Below are 16515 nucleotides of genomic sequence, written 5' to 3' on the forward strand. Positions count from 1 at the left end.
CGATAAGGACTTAGAGGAAAGTCTGTGTCAGAAAGTGTGTAGAAGCAGCTAGTGGAGAGATCACATCTCCCAGTTTGCATTTTGAATTGACTAAAAGGCACAAAGAGAAACTTGTTTTTGAAATGTACAGAGGAAGGTTGAAGTGAGGTAAACCTTGTGCTTCCTCTCCCTTTCAATTCACCTTGGCTCTAAATTAGACTTAGCCAGGCAGTAGATGTCATTTCCCTGAACATAAAACAAACACCACGATTACAGGCTCCACTCATAACAGGACCAGAGCTCTGTTCTCCAACTTTGTATGGAAAACAACTTCACCTCCCAGCTCTATCCCCACAATACATACATATATTCTTAGCTCCTAGTAATCCTTAGCTCTCAGTAAATCTTTCATAAGGTGCTTACTAAGTGCATAGCATTGTGCATGAGATGGGAGAAGGATATTAAAAGTAGTCTAAGACAGGTGCTTGTTTTCCTTTGGCTTACAGTTCAGGAGGAGAAATTAAGATACGTGATTCTTAAGGACTCATATCTGTGTTCACTTGCCCAAATGGAAGATACTGGATTGTCAGTCACAAAGAAATAAAGAATTGGTGAGGGAAGGGGTATTCATAGAGATAACAGTACCGTTGTAAAGTCAGTCAACCAAGGATAACCATCTAGGTTGAATAAAAAATTGTTTTCATTTGATCTACTTTTTTGTTTTAAGATTTTATTTATTTATTTGACAGATAGAGATCACAAGTAGGCAGAGAGGCAGGCAGAGAGAGAGGAGGAAGCAGGCTCCCTGATGAGCAGAGAGCCCGACACGGGGCTCTATCTAAGGACCCTGGAATTATGGCTCGAGCCGAAGGCAGAGGCTTTAACCTACTGAGCCACCCAGGTGCCCCATCATTTGATCTACCTTTTTTTTTTTTTTTAAGATTTTATTTTTTTATTTGACAGAGAGATCACAAGTAGACAGAGAGGCAGGCAGAGAGAGAGAGGGAAGCAAGCTCCCTGCTGAGCAGAGAGCCCGATGCGGGACTCGATCCCAGGACCCTGAGATCATGACCTGAGCCACCCAGGCGCCCCTTGATCTACTTTTATATAAGTTTGCAGTACCTACCCCTAATTTTTGAAGACCACATTCTTTTCTTAAATTTTTAACTTTTAAGAATTTCTTACCTACCTATTCCCTAATTCTGCAGAGGTGGAGAATGAAACAAACAGGGAAGGGACCTCTGATGGCCTGTGGGTCAGGGCATGAAGGCTTGAATTCTCAAAAGTGTGAGGGAAAGCCCTCTTATAAAAAGTACTTGGTTGACCCAGTAAAGCTATAAATTACTCTAGGGCAATAGTAATTGTATCTTTTGATGAAAGGTTATTAGAATAGGATAATCCTTTTATGAGTGGAGGAAGGGAAGGAGAGAAGGTTTTGAAGAAAGGTCAAAGGGAAGGATAGTGTAACCTTTGCCATTACATTAGAGACTGTATGTGAAGGTTGAAAATCATTCTGCTAGGAAATCTGTTCGTCTGTTATATGAGCAACTTTGAGTACACTTAATCTCCTGTTGATCTTTTTAAAAGCTTAGAAAGCCATGCCAGTGAGTTAAATGAGTAAAAAGTTTCTCCACCTCATATTTATGTACTTAACCAACCTAAATGTAATTTTGTTCTTTAGTTTTGTTGACAACTAAAAAATCATTAACTTGCTCAACTTACTGTTATTAACCACCTATGATATGAAAGGCACTGGTTGTCTTAGGTTTAAATACTTCATTTGTATTTTTATGTTGAATAATGTCAGTTGTTAAAATGTAACCACATAATATGTATATATAAAAAGGTCTCTAGAAATGTTCAGACAAGGGAGGAGTACAGATCACTCCCTTGCTTCAGACTTGTTTTTAAATCTGGTTTGAAAATTTCACCAGACTTAGAGTGCATGTGGTTTTCATTGTGGGTGGAGGGGGTACAGGCTGACAAATAAGGAACCACACCCAAGCTTCATAAAACAGAGGTCTTTAAACAATTCTGATAGCCTAAAAATATTTGGGTTTGTTTTGGTATTGGCAGAAACTTCCCCATAAAAAATAACATTGTAACAAATAATATAGTAAGGTAGAGCTGAGTTCACTTTCTTGAATTTGTTATTACTGATAATTTTGGCATTTCATGAATAAAAATACTTGAAGTAGAGCCTTTATTTTGAATCTCTTTGCTCTGAAAGGATTATTTTACATGATTTTCCCCTGAGTATCTTTTAATAAAATTGCTTAATGTTGTTTGTCTTAGTAATAATAAGTGTTTGCACATTCCTTAATAGCCTTAATCTATGAGACAATTTAAAAAGCTGCTAAATATTAATGGGAGAACCTTAAGGAAACTTTCATAAAGCGTACTATTTTTTAAAATGGCTCTTGGCCCCTCCTGACTTTTTCTCAGCTTTGTATTGGGACAAAAGGACAGACTTAAAGGCAGGTCATGTTGGAGGAAGGCATGATAAAGATAAAATATTGAACATTATTGCCAATGCTGGAGCAAGTCCAGATTGGTGAATGGTCTGGCCAAGTGTGACAGTATGGGCTGGCAAAAATATCTGGGCGAAAATGAGATTTAAATTCGGGAAAAAAATGTTCTAAGCTATTTAGACCTTGTTGATATCAGTTTCTCATATGTAAAACAAGGAAGTTAGGGTTTTTTTTTTTTTTTTTAAAGATTTTATTTATTTGACAGAGAGAGAGAGATCACAAGCAGAGAGAGAGAGAGAGAGAGGAGGAAGCAGGCTCCCCACCCAGCAGAGAGCCCGATGTGGGACTCGATCCCAGAACCCCGAGATCAGGACCCGAGCTGAAGGCAGAGGCCCAACCCACTGAGCCACCCAGGCAGCCCCAAGGGTTTTTTGTTTTTAAGATACCTTCCATCACTAAAATTATGATTCAGGGGGCACCTGGGTGGCTCCGTGGGTTGAGCCTCTGCCTTCAGCTTGGGTCGTGATCTCAGGGTCCTGGGATCGAGTTCTGCATTGGGCTCTCTGCTCTGCAGGGAGCCTGCTTCTCCCTCTCTCTCACTGCCTGCCTTTCTGCCTTGTGTTCTCTGTCAAATAAATAAATAAAAAAATTTTAAAAAGATTTTATTTATTTATTTGATAGAGATCACAAGTTTGTAGGTTCGAGCCCCACATTGGGAAAAGAGATTACTTAAAAATAGTCTTTAAAAATTATTGGTAATTTAAAAGTAATAGTACATGCTCATTGAAGAAAATACATAAAATGTGGAAAAGCCCAAACAAGAGTAAGATGATCTATTGCATTCTTATTGCCGGAGTTATGCCATTAGTAACCTTTTGATACATATTTCAAATAATTCTGTGCACCTCTAGTAAACACATAAATAAAACTGAGATCATGGTATACTGTTTTGTAACCTGTTTCCACTTGGATTGGAAACATTTCCCCTGATGTTCAACATTTGAACATATTTTAATTGTTCATTATTTAACTATAGGACTTTTCATTCCTATTGTTGGATATTCAAGTTCAAAGTGCTACTTTGACCCCCCTGTGTATGAATCCTTATGGGTCTTTGATTTCTCCAATGTAGATTCTTGGATGACAAAGAATTAAACTGTCTGTATTATATATTCTTAATTTGCGCTTATGGTATTGTGATCTTGTTCTCTTCCTTTTTAAAATTACAGCATAAAGTGGCACCTGGGTAGCTCAGTCGTTAAGTGCCTGTCTTCGGCTCAGGTCATGATCCCAGGGTGCAGGGATTGAGCCCCGCATTAGGCTTCCTGCTTGGCAGGAAGCCTGCTTCTCCCTCTCCCACTCCCCCTGCTTGTGTTCCCTCTCTTGCTGTCTCTCTTTGTTGAATAAATAAATAAATAAATAAATACAATTATATGTTTTAAAGATATATTCATGTTACTTTTAGATACAAATAGATTTGCTTCTCACCGCTGCATATTATTTCTTTATGTGCACCCACAGCATTTTCTTTATTTTCTTACTGAATTAGCTTCAGCTTACTATAACACAAATGATGGCATAATAAACATCCCCTGTAATGCACGAATTTGTACATTTCTTAAGAGCCTGTGAGACAATTTCTTTAGGCCTTATACCTAGAGGTGGTATTTCTGGGTCATAGGACATTACTATATACTTATTTTCACCAAGTATTCTGTCTGTCTGGCTTTTGTTGTATATTATATGTTTGTCCTCCAGAAAACTTGTACTAATTTACTTTCCTACCAGTAAGTTAGGAGAGTGCATAATTGGTGGATTCTAACTCCAACACTAATACCTCTTTCTTTGTTTCTAGCGGCCATGGCAATGACAGGCTCAACACCTTGCTCCTCCATGAGTAATCACACAAAGGAAAGGGTGACCATGACCAAAGTGACACTGGAGAATTTTTATAGCAACCTTATCGCTCAACATGAAGAACGAGAAATGAGGTAAAGAGCTGTGTTTGAGATAATTGTGTCATGGTTTTGGCATTTGTGTCTAGTATCATAAGACACATTCATAATATCGTTGAAAGGAGGTAAGAATAGCAGCAGCCATGTAATAGCCTATCCTATTACAAAGGAAGGACAGTGTCATTGATTCCAAAGCCCTTGCTATTCACACACTTCTTTCTATTACTAGTCAATAGCACAGGGGTCCCTGGCCGGCTCAGTTGGTAGAGCATGCAACTCTTGATCTTGGGGTTGTGAGTTTGAGCCCTACATTGGGTGCAGAGGTTACTTAAAATTAATTCTTAGGGAAAAAAACCCCACAGAATTCCACAGTAGTATAAAAAAATTAATTGGGCCACATCCTTGGATTCATTGTTAAGGCAGAATGATGTAACGGAAAGAGCAGCCCTTACGGAATCAGACCTGGGTTTAGAATCCTGCCTTTATCATTTAGTAGCTGTCTGAGTCTGGAATAAGTTTCTTAGTCTTTTTTTTTTTTTTTTTAAAGACTTTTTATTTATTTATTTGACAGAGAGGGAGAGAGATCACAAGTAGGCAGAGAGGCAGGCAGAGAGAGAGGGAGGGGGAAGCAGGCTCCATGCTGAGCAGAGAGTCCAATGCGGGGCTGGATCCCAGAACCCTGAGATTATGACCTGAGCCGAAGGCAGAGGCTTAACCCACCGAGCCCCCCCAGGCGCCCCCCAGTTTCTTAGTCTTTTTGTGTATCAGTTTCCTATCTGGAAAATGGGGATAATACTTTCCTTGCAAGATTGGCTCTGGGGATTATACATAATGAATGTGAGTCACCACCATAGTGTTTCTCACAGAGTAATCACTTAATCACTTGGCACCTGTTGTTATTAATCCAGTGTACACTATTCGTGTAGTAATTTGTAATTGAAATTTTATTCCCAATATTTTATTATGAAAATATTCAAAAGTGCAGAAAAATTGGATTAATATGCTGAATACCCTTATATACATCATCTAGATTGTGTAATTGTCATTCATTATTGTATTATGTATTCATCTATCCATCTCTCTATCCATTCATTAAACCATCTTAATTTTTTGCTATGCTTCAAAGTATGTTGGTGGGGCACCTGAGTGGCTCAGTTGTTAAGCCTCTGCCTTTGGCTCAGGTCATGATTGCAGGGTTCTGGGATCGAGCCCCTCATTGGGCTCCCAGTTCAGTGGGAAGCCTGCTTCTCCCTCTCCTGCTCCTCTTGCTTGTATTCCCTCTCTCCCATCTCTCTCTGTCAAATAAATAAATAAAATCTTAAAACACACACACACATACAAAATATGTTGGAGGTGTCAGTATGTTTTACTTCTGTATATGTCTGCGCTCACTCGCTCTCTATATATATCTGTATCTCTCTCTCTCTCATATATATATATATTTTTTTTTAAGAGTGTGAATTTTGCATATGGTGAAATGCATAATCTTCCTCTGGTTGTGTTTTTTCCTTTTATTTTTGGTAAAAGTTTTATTTATTTATTTGAGAGAGAGCAAGAAAGAGCACAGAAGGAGAGGGAGAAGCAGACTGCTGCTGAGCAGGGAGCCTGATGCAGGGCTTGATCCTAGGACCCTGAGATCATGACCTGAGCAAAGGCAGAGGCTTAACAACTGAGCCACCTAGGCGCCCCTCTTTTTTTTTTTTTTTTAATTTATTTATTTGACAGAGAGAAATCACAGGTGGGCAGAGAGGCAGGCAGAGAGAGTGGGAGGAAAGCAGGCTCCCCGGTGAGCAGAGAGCCCAATGCGGGGCTTGATCCCAGGACCCTGGGATCATGACCTGAGCTGAAGGCAGAGGCTTTAACCCACTGAGCCACCCAGGTGCCCCATCTTTTTTTTTTTTTTTTTTTAAGTAATTTCTACACATAGTGTGGGGTTCCATCTGAAATGCACAATCTGAAGGGTACTAGTCAATGAGTTTTGACAAATGTATATACCTGTAGAACTTAAACTCCTATCAAGACTTAGACCATTACCATCATTCCAGAAAGTTCTTTGATTTCTGGAGACATTCCTCCAAACTCAGGCAACCACTGTTGGAATTTTGTTTCTATCATGGATTAGTCTTGCCTGTTCCATATAAATGAAGCATGTAAACAGATCATATAGTAAGTGCTCACTTGAGTAAGGCATCTTTCACTCAGCCTGATGTTTTCAAGGTTCATCCATGTTGCTATTGTATCAATACTTTGTTCTTTTATTCTGTTTTCTAACTATACCTCTGTTTTTACATTCTTCTGTTGATAAACATCTGGGCTTTTTTGAGTTTTGAGCTGTTTTGAATGAGCTTCTATGAACATTTATGTACAGATCTTTTTGTGAGCATTTGATTTCAATTCTTGGGTAAATATTTAGGAGTGGAATTACTGGACCATAAGTGTACATAAGTGTATGTTTAGTTTTATGAGAAACTGCTAGACCTTTTTCCAGAATATCAGCCTTGTGTGATACTTTCAATTGCTTTACATTTTTGCTAACGAAATGTCTGTGTCCCCCTCCCCTTTTTTTTTAAGATTTTATTTATTTGAGAGAGAGAGTGAGAGAGCATGCATGAGAGAGAGAGAGAGAGAGAGAGAGCAAGCAGGCACGTGCTGAGGGGAAGAGAGGAGGGGGAGGGGAAAGAATCTTGAGAAGACTGTGCTGAGCTTGGATCCCAACACAGGGCTCAATCTCACAACTCTGAGGTCATGACCTGAGCCTAAGTCAAGAGTAGAAGGCTTAACCTACGAGTCATCCAGGTGCCCCTCCTGTTCATTATCTTTACAGTGTCTTCAGATGAGCAGAAATTTTAAATTCAGTTTTTATTTTATTTATTTATTTTTTAAAAAGATTTTATTTATTTAACAGAGAGAGTGAGAGAGAGAGATCACAAGTAGGCAGAGAGGCAGGCAGAGAGAGAGAGGGGAGGAAGCAGGCTCCCTGTGGAGCAGAGAGCCCGATGCGGGGCTCGATCCCAGGATCCTGAGATCATGACCTGAGCTGAAGACAGAGGCTTTAACCCACTGAGCCACCCAGGTGCCCCTAAATTCAGTTTTTAAATTAGAAATCTAATTTGGCAATTTTTTTTTATAGTAAAACTTTTCTGCCCCCAAGTCATAAAGATATTCTTCTGTATCTTCTTCGAGAAGTTTTATAATTTAGTTTTTACATTTAGTTCTATGATCCATCTTGAATTAATAAGTGTGTGAGATGGGGGTTGAGCTTTATTTATTTTTTTTGTTATGAATATCTGGTTGTTTTAGCACCCTTTGTTGCAGAGATTTCCTTTCCCCATTAGATTCTTTGGCACTTTTGTCAGAAATCAAATATCATGTAATGTGTGTGTATTTCTGGGTTTTCTTTTTTCTTCCTTTCTTTCTTTTTTTAAAGTTTTTTTTAGGTAATCTCTACATCCATTGTGGGGCTTGAACCTACTACCCCTAGATCAAGAGTCACATGCTCTATTGACTGAACCAACTAGGTGCCCCGATTTCTGGGTTTTCTATTCTCTTTCACTGATCTTTTTGTCCATATGCCAGTATCACACTTCATTACTATAGTATCGTGGTAAGTTTTGAAGTCATCTAGTTAGTGTAAGTCTTAAATTTAATTGTTTTGGGTTTTTTTCCCCCCAAGATTATTTTGGGTATTCTAGGTTCTTTGTATTTTTATATAAATTTTAGAATCAGCTTGTCAATTTCTAGAGGAAAGCTTGATGGGATTATGATTATAATTGAATCTATAGACCAGTTTGGGGGAGAACTGACATCTTAACAGTATTGAATCTTTGATGCATGGACATGCGATATTTTTCCATTCTCTTAAGTCTTTAATTTTTCTCATCAGTGTTTTGTAGTGTTTAGTGTAGGGGTCTTACATGTTATTTTTTTCTTCTGTTGCTAGTATTTTGGGGGTTTTTTTGATGCTGCTTTAAGTGGACATTTAAAAATCTTTTTCCAATTATTTGTTTCTAGTATATGGAAATAGTACTGAATTTTGTATACTGACCTTAAATCCTATAACTTGCTAATTTATTTATTCTACTAACTTTTTTGGTAGATTCCTTAGGATACTCTGTGTAAACAATCATGTCATATTCAAATAGAGAGTTTTACTTCTTCTTTTCCAATCTATACACCTTTTCTTTTTCTTTCTTTCTTTCTTTTCTTTTTTTTTTTTATTAACATATAATGTATTATTAGCCCCAGGGGCACAGGTCTGTGAATTGTCAGCCTTACACACTTCAAAGCACTCACCATAGCACATACCCTCCCCAGTGTCCATAACATAACACCCCGCCCCCGGCAACCCTCAGTTTGTTTTGTGAGATTAAGAGACACCTTTTCTTTCTTTTTCTTGCCTTATTGAATTGGCTAGGATATCAGGTACAATGTTGAATCTAAGTGGTTGAGACTAGAGAGCTTCGTTTTCTTCCTGATTGAAGGGTGAAAGCACTCAGTATTTCATTGTTTGTTGTGATGTTACCTGTAGGTTTTTCAAGGATGCCCTTTGTAAGTTGAGGAAGTTTTCTTATGTTCCTAGTTGGCTGAGAGTTTTTAACTAGAGTGGATGTTGAATTTTGTCAAATAATTTTTCTGCATCCCCTTTTCTGCATCACTGTTTATTCTATTAATATGATGAATTACAGGGGTGCCTGGGTGGCGCAGTCGTTGGGTGTCTGCCTTCAGCTCAGGTCATGATCCCAGCATCATGGGATCGAGCCCTGCATTGGGTTCTCTGCTCCGTGGGAAGCCTGCTTCTCCCTCTCCCGCTTCCCCTGCTTGTATTCCCTCTCTCACAGTCTCTCTCTCTCTGACAAATAAATAAATAAAGCCTTTAAAAAAATATGATGAATTACATGGACTGTGTTTTTGCATGTTAAACTAACCTTGCATTCCTGGGTTAAAACTGTCTTGATCATAATGTATTATTCTTTTTTATGTTGCTAGATTTGATATGCTAATATTTTGAATAAGGGTTTTTGCAGGCACATTCTTCAAGAGGATGTAACTCATGATTAGATTTTAAATATGCTGTATGCAGTATAGCAAAATATTGTATAGCTAGCTGCTGCTTATTGAAATAGACAAGTGCCTGTAAGTGCCCTATGTTAGGATGATGGGGAATTCAAAAATAAATTTGCACAGTATATCTGTAGGCATGCTAGTGGAGATAGATAGCTCTTTTTTTTTTTAATTTCTTTTCAACGTAACAGAATTCATTGTTTTTGCGCCACACCCAGTGCTCCATGCAATGCGTGCCCTCCATAATACCCACCACCTGGCTCCCCCAACCTCCCACCCCCACGCCCCTTCAAAACCCTCAGGTTTTTTTTCAGAGTCCATATCTCTCATTCGTCTCCCCCTCCAATTTCCCTCAACTTCCTTCTCCTCTCCATCTCCCCCATGTCCTCTGTGTTATTTGTTATGCTCTGCAAATAAGTGAAACCATATGATAATTGACTCTCTCTGCTTGACTTATTTCACTCAGTGTAATCTCTTCCAGTCCCATCCATGTTGATAGAAAAGTTGGGTATTCATCCTTTCTGATGGAGGCATAATACTCCATAGTGTATATGGACCACATCTTCCTTATCCATTCGTCCGTTGAAGGGCATCTTGGTTCTTTCCACAGTTTGGCGACCATGGCCATTGCTGCTATAAACATTGGGGTACAGGTGGCCCTTCTTTTCACTACTAGATAGCTCTTTTTAATACAACCACTCTATTGAAATCAGAGTTTCTGGTGTTGTAGTTACAAAACAAATACTCTGAGTTCTGATTAAGTTACTTGTTTTATTTATTTAAAGATTTATTTTTATTTTAGAGAGCACACACACATGAGCAGAGAGAGAGGGCCAGAGAGAGGGGGCAAGAATCAGACTCTATTTAGCATGGAGTCGGATGTAGAGCTTTATCTCAAGAACCTGATATAATGACCTGAATCGAGACCAAGGGCCAGGTGCTGAACCAACTGAGTCAACCAGGCACCCCGATTTATCTATTTATTTAAAAAAGCTTTTATTTATTTATTTGAGAGAGAAAGAACGAACATGCATGTGAGCTGTAGGGAGGAGAGATAATCTGAAGCCAACTCTGCGCTGAGCGCAGAGCCTGATGTGGGCTCAGTCCCATGACTGTGAGATCATAACCTGAGCCGAAACCCAGAGTTGGATGCTCAACCAACTGAACCTTGTTTTATTTAATAATAGTTGGTTTTTAATCCTACTGGCTGTGCCTTATGGTTCATTATTAATATATTATCACATTCTCTAGGAACAATATGACATATGGTTTTATTTATGTTATTAATAAGTGTTATATCATGGTGGCACCTGGGTGGCTCAGTCCTTAATTGTCTGCCTTTGGCTCAGGTCATGATTCCAGGGTCTTGGGATCGAGCCTGGCTTGGGCTCCCAGCTCAGCGGGAAGCCTGCTTCTGCCTCTCCCACTCCCCCTGCTTGTGTGCCCTCTCTCTGTGTCAAATAAATAAATAAAATCTGAAAAAAAAAGAAAAAAAAAGAAAAAGAATTGTTAGATGGGGCACCTGGGTGGCTCAGCTGATTGTGTCTGACCCTTGATTTTAGCTCAGGTCTTGATCTTAGGGTTCTGAGTTCAAGCCCCGCATTGCCTACTAAAAAAAAAAAAAAAAAGAAAAGAAAGAAAGAAAGAAAAAAAGAAAGAAAGAAAGAAAGAAAAAGGAAAAAACCCAAGCCTGTAAGAAATGGATTTTCAGGCTTTTTCATGTTATGGGTGGAAATGTCATAGAACCTTGATAAACAAGCAGAGTCTAAATAATATGAGACAATCAATGATAAAGAAACATTTTATTATGAGTATATCACTAATATGTGATGAGTGGTTTGAAATAAGTATTGGGCTAGTAAATTTTGAGATTAGGTTGTATAAATTTTCAATATATATGCCTTGTCTGGATGCCTTTAAAATCTCTAATATTTCTTCCACACATATGCACCTTTTGCATTGTTCCATTTATAGTAGAACACTAGGTTATATTTGAAACAAAGTACTTAATGACAGGGGAGATGAAGCCAAAGCCTAGAGGTAGAAGAAAGAAGAAAAATCATTTAGGAATGGTTTCCTGTGTAGAAGTAGAATATGAGAACATTCAGTGAGTTTAGAAACATTATAGCAAGTTTTACTGATCTATTTATAAACAATTAAACCCCCTAAGTCCGGTGTCTGTTTGATGGTCTCCTAGTAATGCTACTGGTAGACTATAAACTGAACCCACTCAGGAGTGCAAGTTCATCTTCTTTATTTATTTATTTATTTATTTATTTTTTAATTTTATTTTTTATAAACATATAATATATTTTTATCCCCAGGGGTACAGGTCTGTGAATCGTCAGGTTTACACACTTCACAGCACTCACCATAGCACATACCCTCCCCAATGTCCATAATCCCACCCTCCCTCTCCCAACCCTCCTCCCCCCATCAACCCTCATCATCTTCTTTATTTAATCTTTGTTTTGCCTCTGATGGTAAGGTTATCTAGTTATAGCAATTCTTCTCTTCTCTCTCTTATGTGATCCTAGGTATCCAGTAAATATTGATGTTTGCCGAATTATTCATACAAAAAATAATTTATAGCAGTCTGAAATCAAAACTGAGGAAGCTGACATTTTTTTCTTATAAAATATTCTGTGTTGTTTCTGTTCTTCATGAATACTATTTTGGTGGATTAATTAAAGCCACAAAAATCCAATTTAATAGGAAGTAATGGTATGCTTCCCTCCTTTCCAGCCCCCAAATCAAATAAAAACTTTCCAACATTTTACCCACTGAGAACCAGCACTGTCTGCTACTCCTTTTAGGTTTTTTTTTTTTTTTTTTTTTTTTTTTTTTAAAGATTTTATTTCTTTGAGAGACAGCATGAGAGGGGAGAAGGTCAGAGAGAGAAGCAGACTCCCTGTAGAGCTGGGAGCCGGATGTGGGACTCCATCCCTGGACTTCATGATCATGACCTGAGCCGAAGGCAGTTTCTTAACAAACTGAGCCTTCCAGGCGCCCTCCTTTTAGGTATTTTTACCCAGGTTTTCTTGTGTCTGTGTTTGGTCTGATCTGATACTGAGTTGCAATATGTGATGATTATTAGTGAGCAAGTGTCAGTTTTATTTAAGTCCCAGAGATGACTTTTGACCTTTGAATGTTATTCACTGACTAGATACATCAGTCAAACCAAAGTAATTTGTTGAGATTTTTTCTTTTTAAGAGAGCAGTGGGGAGGGGCAGAGGAAGAAGGACAAGCAGATTCAGCTCCAAGCGGGGAACTGACCCCAGCATGATCTCATGACCTTGAGACCAAAACTAAGAGTCAGACACTTAATCTACTGCACTACCCAGGAACCCCAATTTGTTGAGATTTTTAAAAAATCTGTGTTAGATTCATTTTTAGGGTATTTCTTGAGAATTTTCTCAGTTTTGATCATGAAAATGACGGTGATTATTTCTGTACTATTTTTCCTCATTTTTAATTTTTCATCAACAGAAATGAGAAATATTGTCTGTTCAGCTCTTGTAGAATTCACTGGCCCTTTTCTCCTATCCCTGCAGCCTCTGAACCAAGCTGTGCTGTGAGGTGAATTTAATATTAGCAAAGGGGGCTAATTACACATAGTCATGAATGTGTCTGCACATTACTACACGCTGTGATCCCTCCCCCCACCCGCCGTTTGGTGACATACATTTTATAAAGTTGCTGTGTACAAAGCACTGTTCTTCATGGAGAAGGAGGATTCAGATATGAACCTTGCCTTCCAAAAATCTTACTGTCTTCTGTGAGAAGTGAGCTCACACGCAAATAAATAGAGCTCATGGAAAGTAATGGGGTGAGGTTGGGTGTGGCCTCTAAGTGTGAAAGTGGCCAGTCTCTCTCCCAGAATTCTTCTCTGGAACATTGGAGTTGTGTGGAAGAATGGCTTTGTCAAAGTATCTTTGATCAGAGACCAACCAGTGGAGGGGCCTGCTCTTCTTTTTCATTATGAACACTTCTAAACACACACACAGAAAGACTAATAAAGTGAGCTCCCATAGTCAGCCCTCAGATTCAGTAATTATCAAGATTTTGTTAAATTTGTTCCATTTTATTTTTTCTTGCTGTTGTGTTTTAAAGCAAATTTCAAACATCTGTCATTTCAATCCTATGTACTTAAGTGTACATCTCTAAAAATATGGCCATTTCCTTGTATAATTACAATGCCACCATGAATCTAACAAAGTTAACAGTAATTTCTTGGTGTCATCTCACAGAGGTTGTCACTTGTAAGCCTCATTTCAGGCTATCCTTGCCATTTTGGGTGTCTTTAAGGTCTTCATTGGCTTGGACCCAATAAATCATTACTGTGGATAATTCTGCATGATAGGCTTTTTCTGGATACTTTTTCTAGTGGAAGAATCTGAGTGTGTTCAAGGAGTTGATTCTGATAACTTTACTCTCAGGTAGGTTCAGAAAGCAATTTAATAATTTACACTTGCAGTCGGGCTACTTCTTAGTTTGAATTGAGATTTAAAATATAGTCAGAAGCAGCCATCTCTAGAACACACATTGTATGATAGCACATTGGACTTCTAGCTCAATCTGGTGTGATCATTCAAAAGAATACAGTCAGAAAGCATGATGATGTTTGATATTCGAGGCATAAAAAGAGCTAACCATGGTTGAGTTATTGATGTTATCTTTGATTCTTTTTACTCTTCTCTACTTCAACTAATTAGCATATATTCCTGAAAATACCAACAGTAAGTACAGCCTTATCCCTCCAATACACTTGCAAACAAAGATGCATATCGCAAAATATTCTGGAAACCCAGAGAAGTAGCCAGGCTGGAAGCCACGTAAGTGCTCCCCCCATCCCCCCAACAGGGTCAGAGTAGATCTTTTCACTTCCTGAGAGCTTAGACACAACTTGATATATATCATCTGATACTGTAGACTTGTAATATGATTTTTAACATGCTATTAATTTTAACTAATTGCTGTTATTGCAATAATTATTTATTGACCCAAATAAAACCCATTATCTTCTTGTGGTCCTTTCTCTGTGTTTCCCTATCTTGTTTAGTGGCATCATTATCCTCCCACACAAGAAAGTCTAAGATTTTTCCTTTGACGCCTCCTGCCAGTTAGTCATCTTTGTAGTCCCTCTGTTCACTGCATTCTAGGTTTCCAGCCCTTGTTCCAGATCTGGACTCCATATCTGAATCATTATGAGAGCTTTTAGTTCGCTTCAGTCTTTGTCAGTTACTTTCCCTGCCAGTCTATCAGTCCTTACTGCTGGCTGTCATTTTAAGATAGAAACCTCTTTGCATCACTCCTTTACACACAAGCCCTTGGAGCTCTTAGTTATTTCCAGACTAAGAGGCCTTTCAGTGTGACATTTGAAGTGCTGCATGCCTCCCCGCATTAGACTACAAGGTATTGCTTCGTGTACTCCCTACTTTCTTTCCTTTTTTTTTTTTTTTTTAAAGATTTATTTTTTTTTTTTAGAAAGAGAGGGAGAGAGACAGTGCACAGTGGGGAGAGGCAGAGGGAAAGGGAGAGCAAGTCTTAAGCAGACTGTGTGCCTAGTGCAGAGCCTGACTCGGGGTTGATCCCATGACCCTGAGATCACAACACCAGCCAAATATCCAGAGTCGGGTCCTCAACTGACTGCAGCACTCAGGCGCCCTATATTCCTACTGTCATTCTTCCCTGTCCTGCCCACACCGCCTGTTACCTGAAATGCTGATAAGGCATAGAGACCCCAGCCAACGTGCCTTCACTTACTATGCTGAATAAATGCAGGTCGTATAGAATTAGTTCTAAGGAAGTTTTTCTTGTTTCTTTTAGTTCTGTCAAATCAATATGAGACTGTAGATGAGAAATACTCTTGGATACAGTTTCTAAGGTTTAATACTCCAGGGATTTAGAGTCTTAAGTTTTTGTTTTTGTTTTTTTAATTTTTTGTATTGGACAGAGATCACAAGTAGGCAGAGAGGCGGCTGGGGCAGGGTAGTTGGGGTAAGCAGGCTCCCCGCCGAGCAGAGAGCCTGATGAGGGGCTTGATCCCAGGACCCTGGGATCACAACCCGAGCCAAAGGCAGAGGCTTTAACCCACTGAGCCACCCAGGCACCCCAGAGTCTTTTAAGTTTTAATAGTGGTGATAGTCACCTGTTTTGATCATTCCTGCCTCTCCCCTTGAATCTCTAAATTCTGCCTTTACTGTTGTTTATTGCTCTTTGCTTATGGCAGGGAGGAGGAGGAAGATATAAAAATAAAGGAAGTGGAGTTCAGTCAGGGAGAGAGAGAGACACCCTGATAGAAGAGGTTATCAAACACCAGCTGTTTGTGGTTTGTTTAAGGGGGAAATACTTGAAAAAAGAGAGAGAACTTTTCATTTTGAAATAGGATTCTTTGTTGCATTAACATACGGTCTTTTTCAAAATGCAGAACTAACAAAGGGTGGGAATCTTTTCACTTATGTTAGTAGCTGTAATTTTTTTTTAAAGATTTATTTATTTTTGAGAGAGCACATGTGTGCACAAGTGGTGGGGATGGGGAGAGGGGCAGATGGAGGGGGAGAAAGAATCCTCAAGTAGACTCCACGCTGAGCGCAGAGCCGGACGTGGGGCTCCATCTCACAACCCTGAGATCATGACCTTGGCTGAAACCAAGAGGCAGTAACCCAACTGACTGCACCACCCAGGCACCCTGTAATTTGTTGTTTTAATGAGCATATGAGATTCACCTGTTTTTACCATTAAACAATACTGTGTTTATATGGAGTTTTCAGAAAGGTATTCAATTGTTATTTCAAATATCTTTATTTATTTTTAGACAAAAGAAGTTAGAGAAAGTAATGGAGGAAGAAGGCCTGAAAGATGAAGAGGTAATTCATATTGGGAAATTTTTCCTTGAACCCAGCATGGCAAATCTTGTTCAGCAAGTTGTTAGCCTTGGTACATAGGGTGCTTGGCTTAGAGGAATTTATGAGGGCTGATGTACTTCTGGATTTAGGTACTCATGCAAAGGGAGAACCTCATTACTAAGTACCAGGGAGAGGAAGAT

The 16515-nt window shown here is 38.9% G+C and overlaps 1 protein-coding gene across 2 annotated transcripts in view; it reads left to right on the plus strand.

Moving 5' to 3' along the window:
* LOC111147550 (serine/threonine kinase 38) overlaps positions 1-16515 on the plus strand; it is a 41236-nt gene that overhangs the window by 691 nt on the left and 24030 nt on the right. For both annotated transcript variants that reach the window (XM_022503642.1, XM_022503643.1), the window contains exons 2-3: positions 4306-4441; positions 16285-16336. In XM_022503642.1, coding sequence (XP_022359350.1) covers positions 4311-4441; positions 16285-16336 — 183 coding nt within the window. In that variant the 5' untranslated portion in view covers positions 4306-4310. The remainder of the gene's footprint in view (positions 1-4305; positions 4442-16284; positions 16337-16515) is intronic.

This window comes from Enhydra lutris, unplaced genomic scaffold (assembly GCF_002288905.1).
Source record: "Enhydra lutris kenyoni isolate GAN:26980312 unplaced genomic scaffold, ASM228890v2 scaffoldscaffold17, whole genome shotgun sequence".
Lineage (NCBI taxonomy): Eukaryota > Metazoa > Chordata > Mammalia > Carnivora > Mustelidae > Enhydra > Enhydra lutris.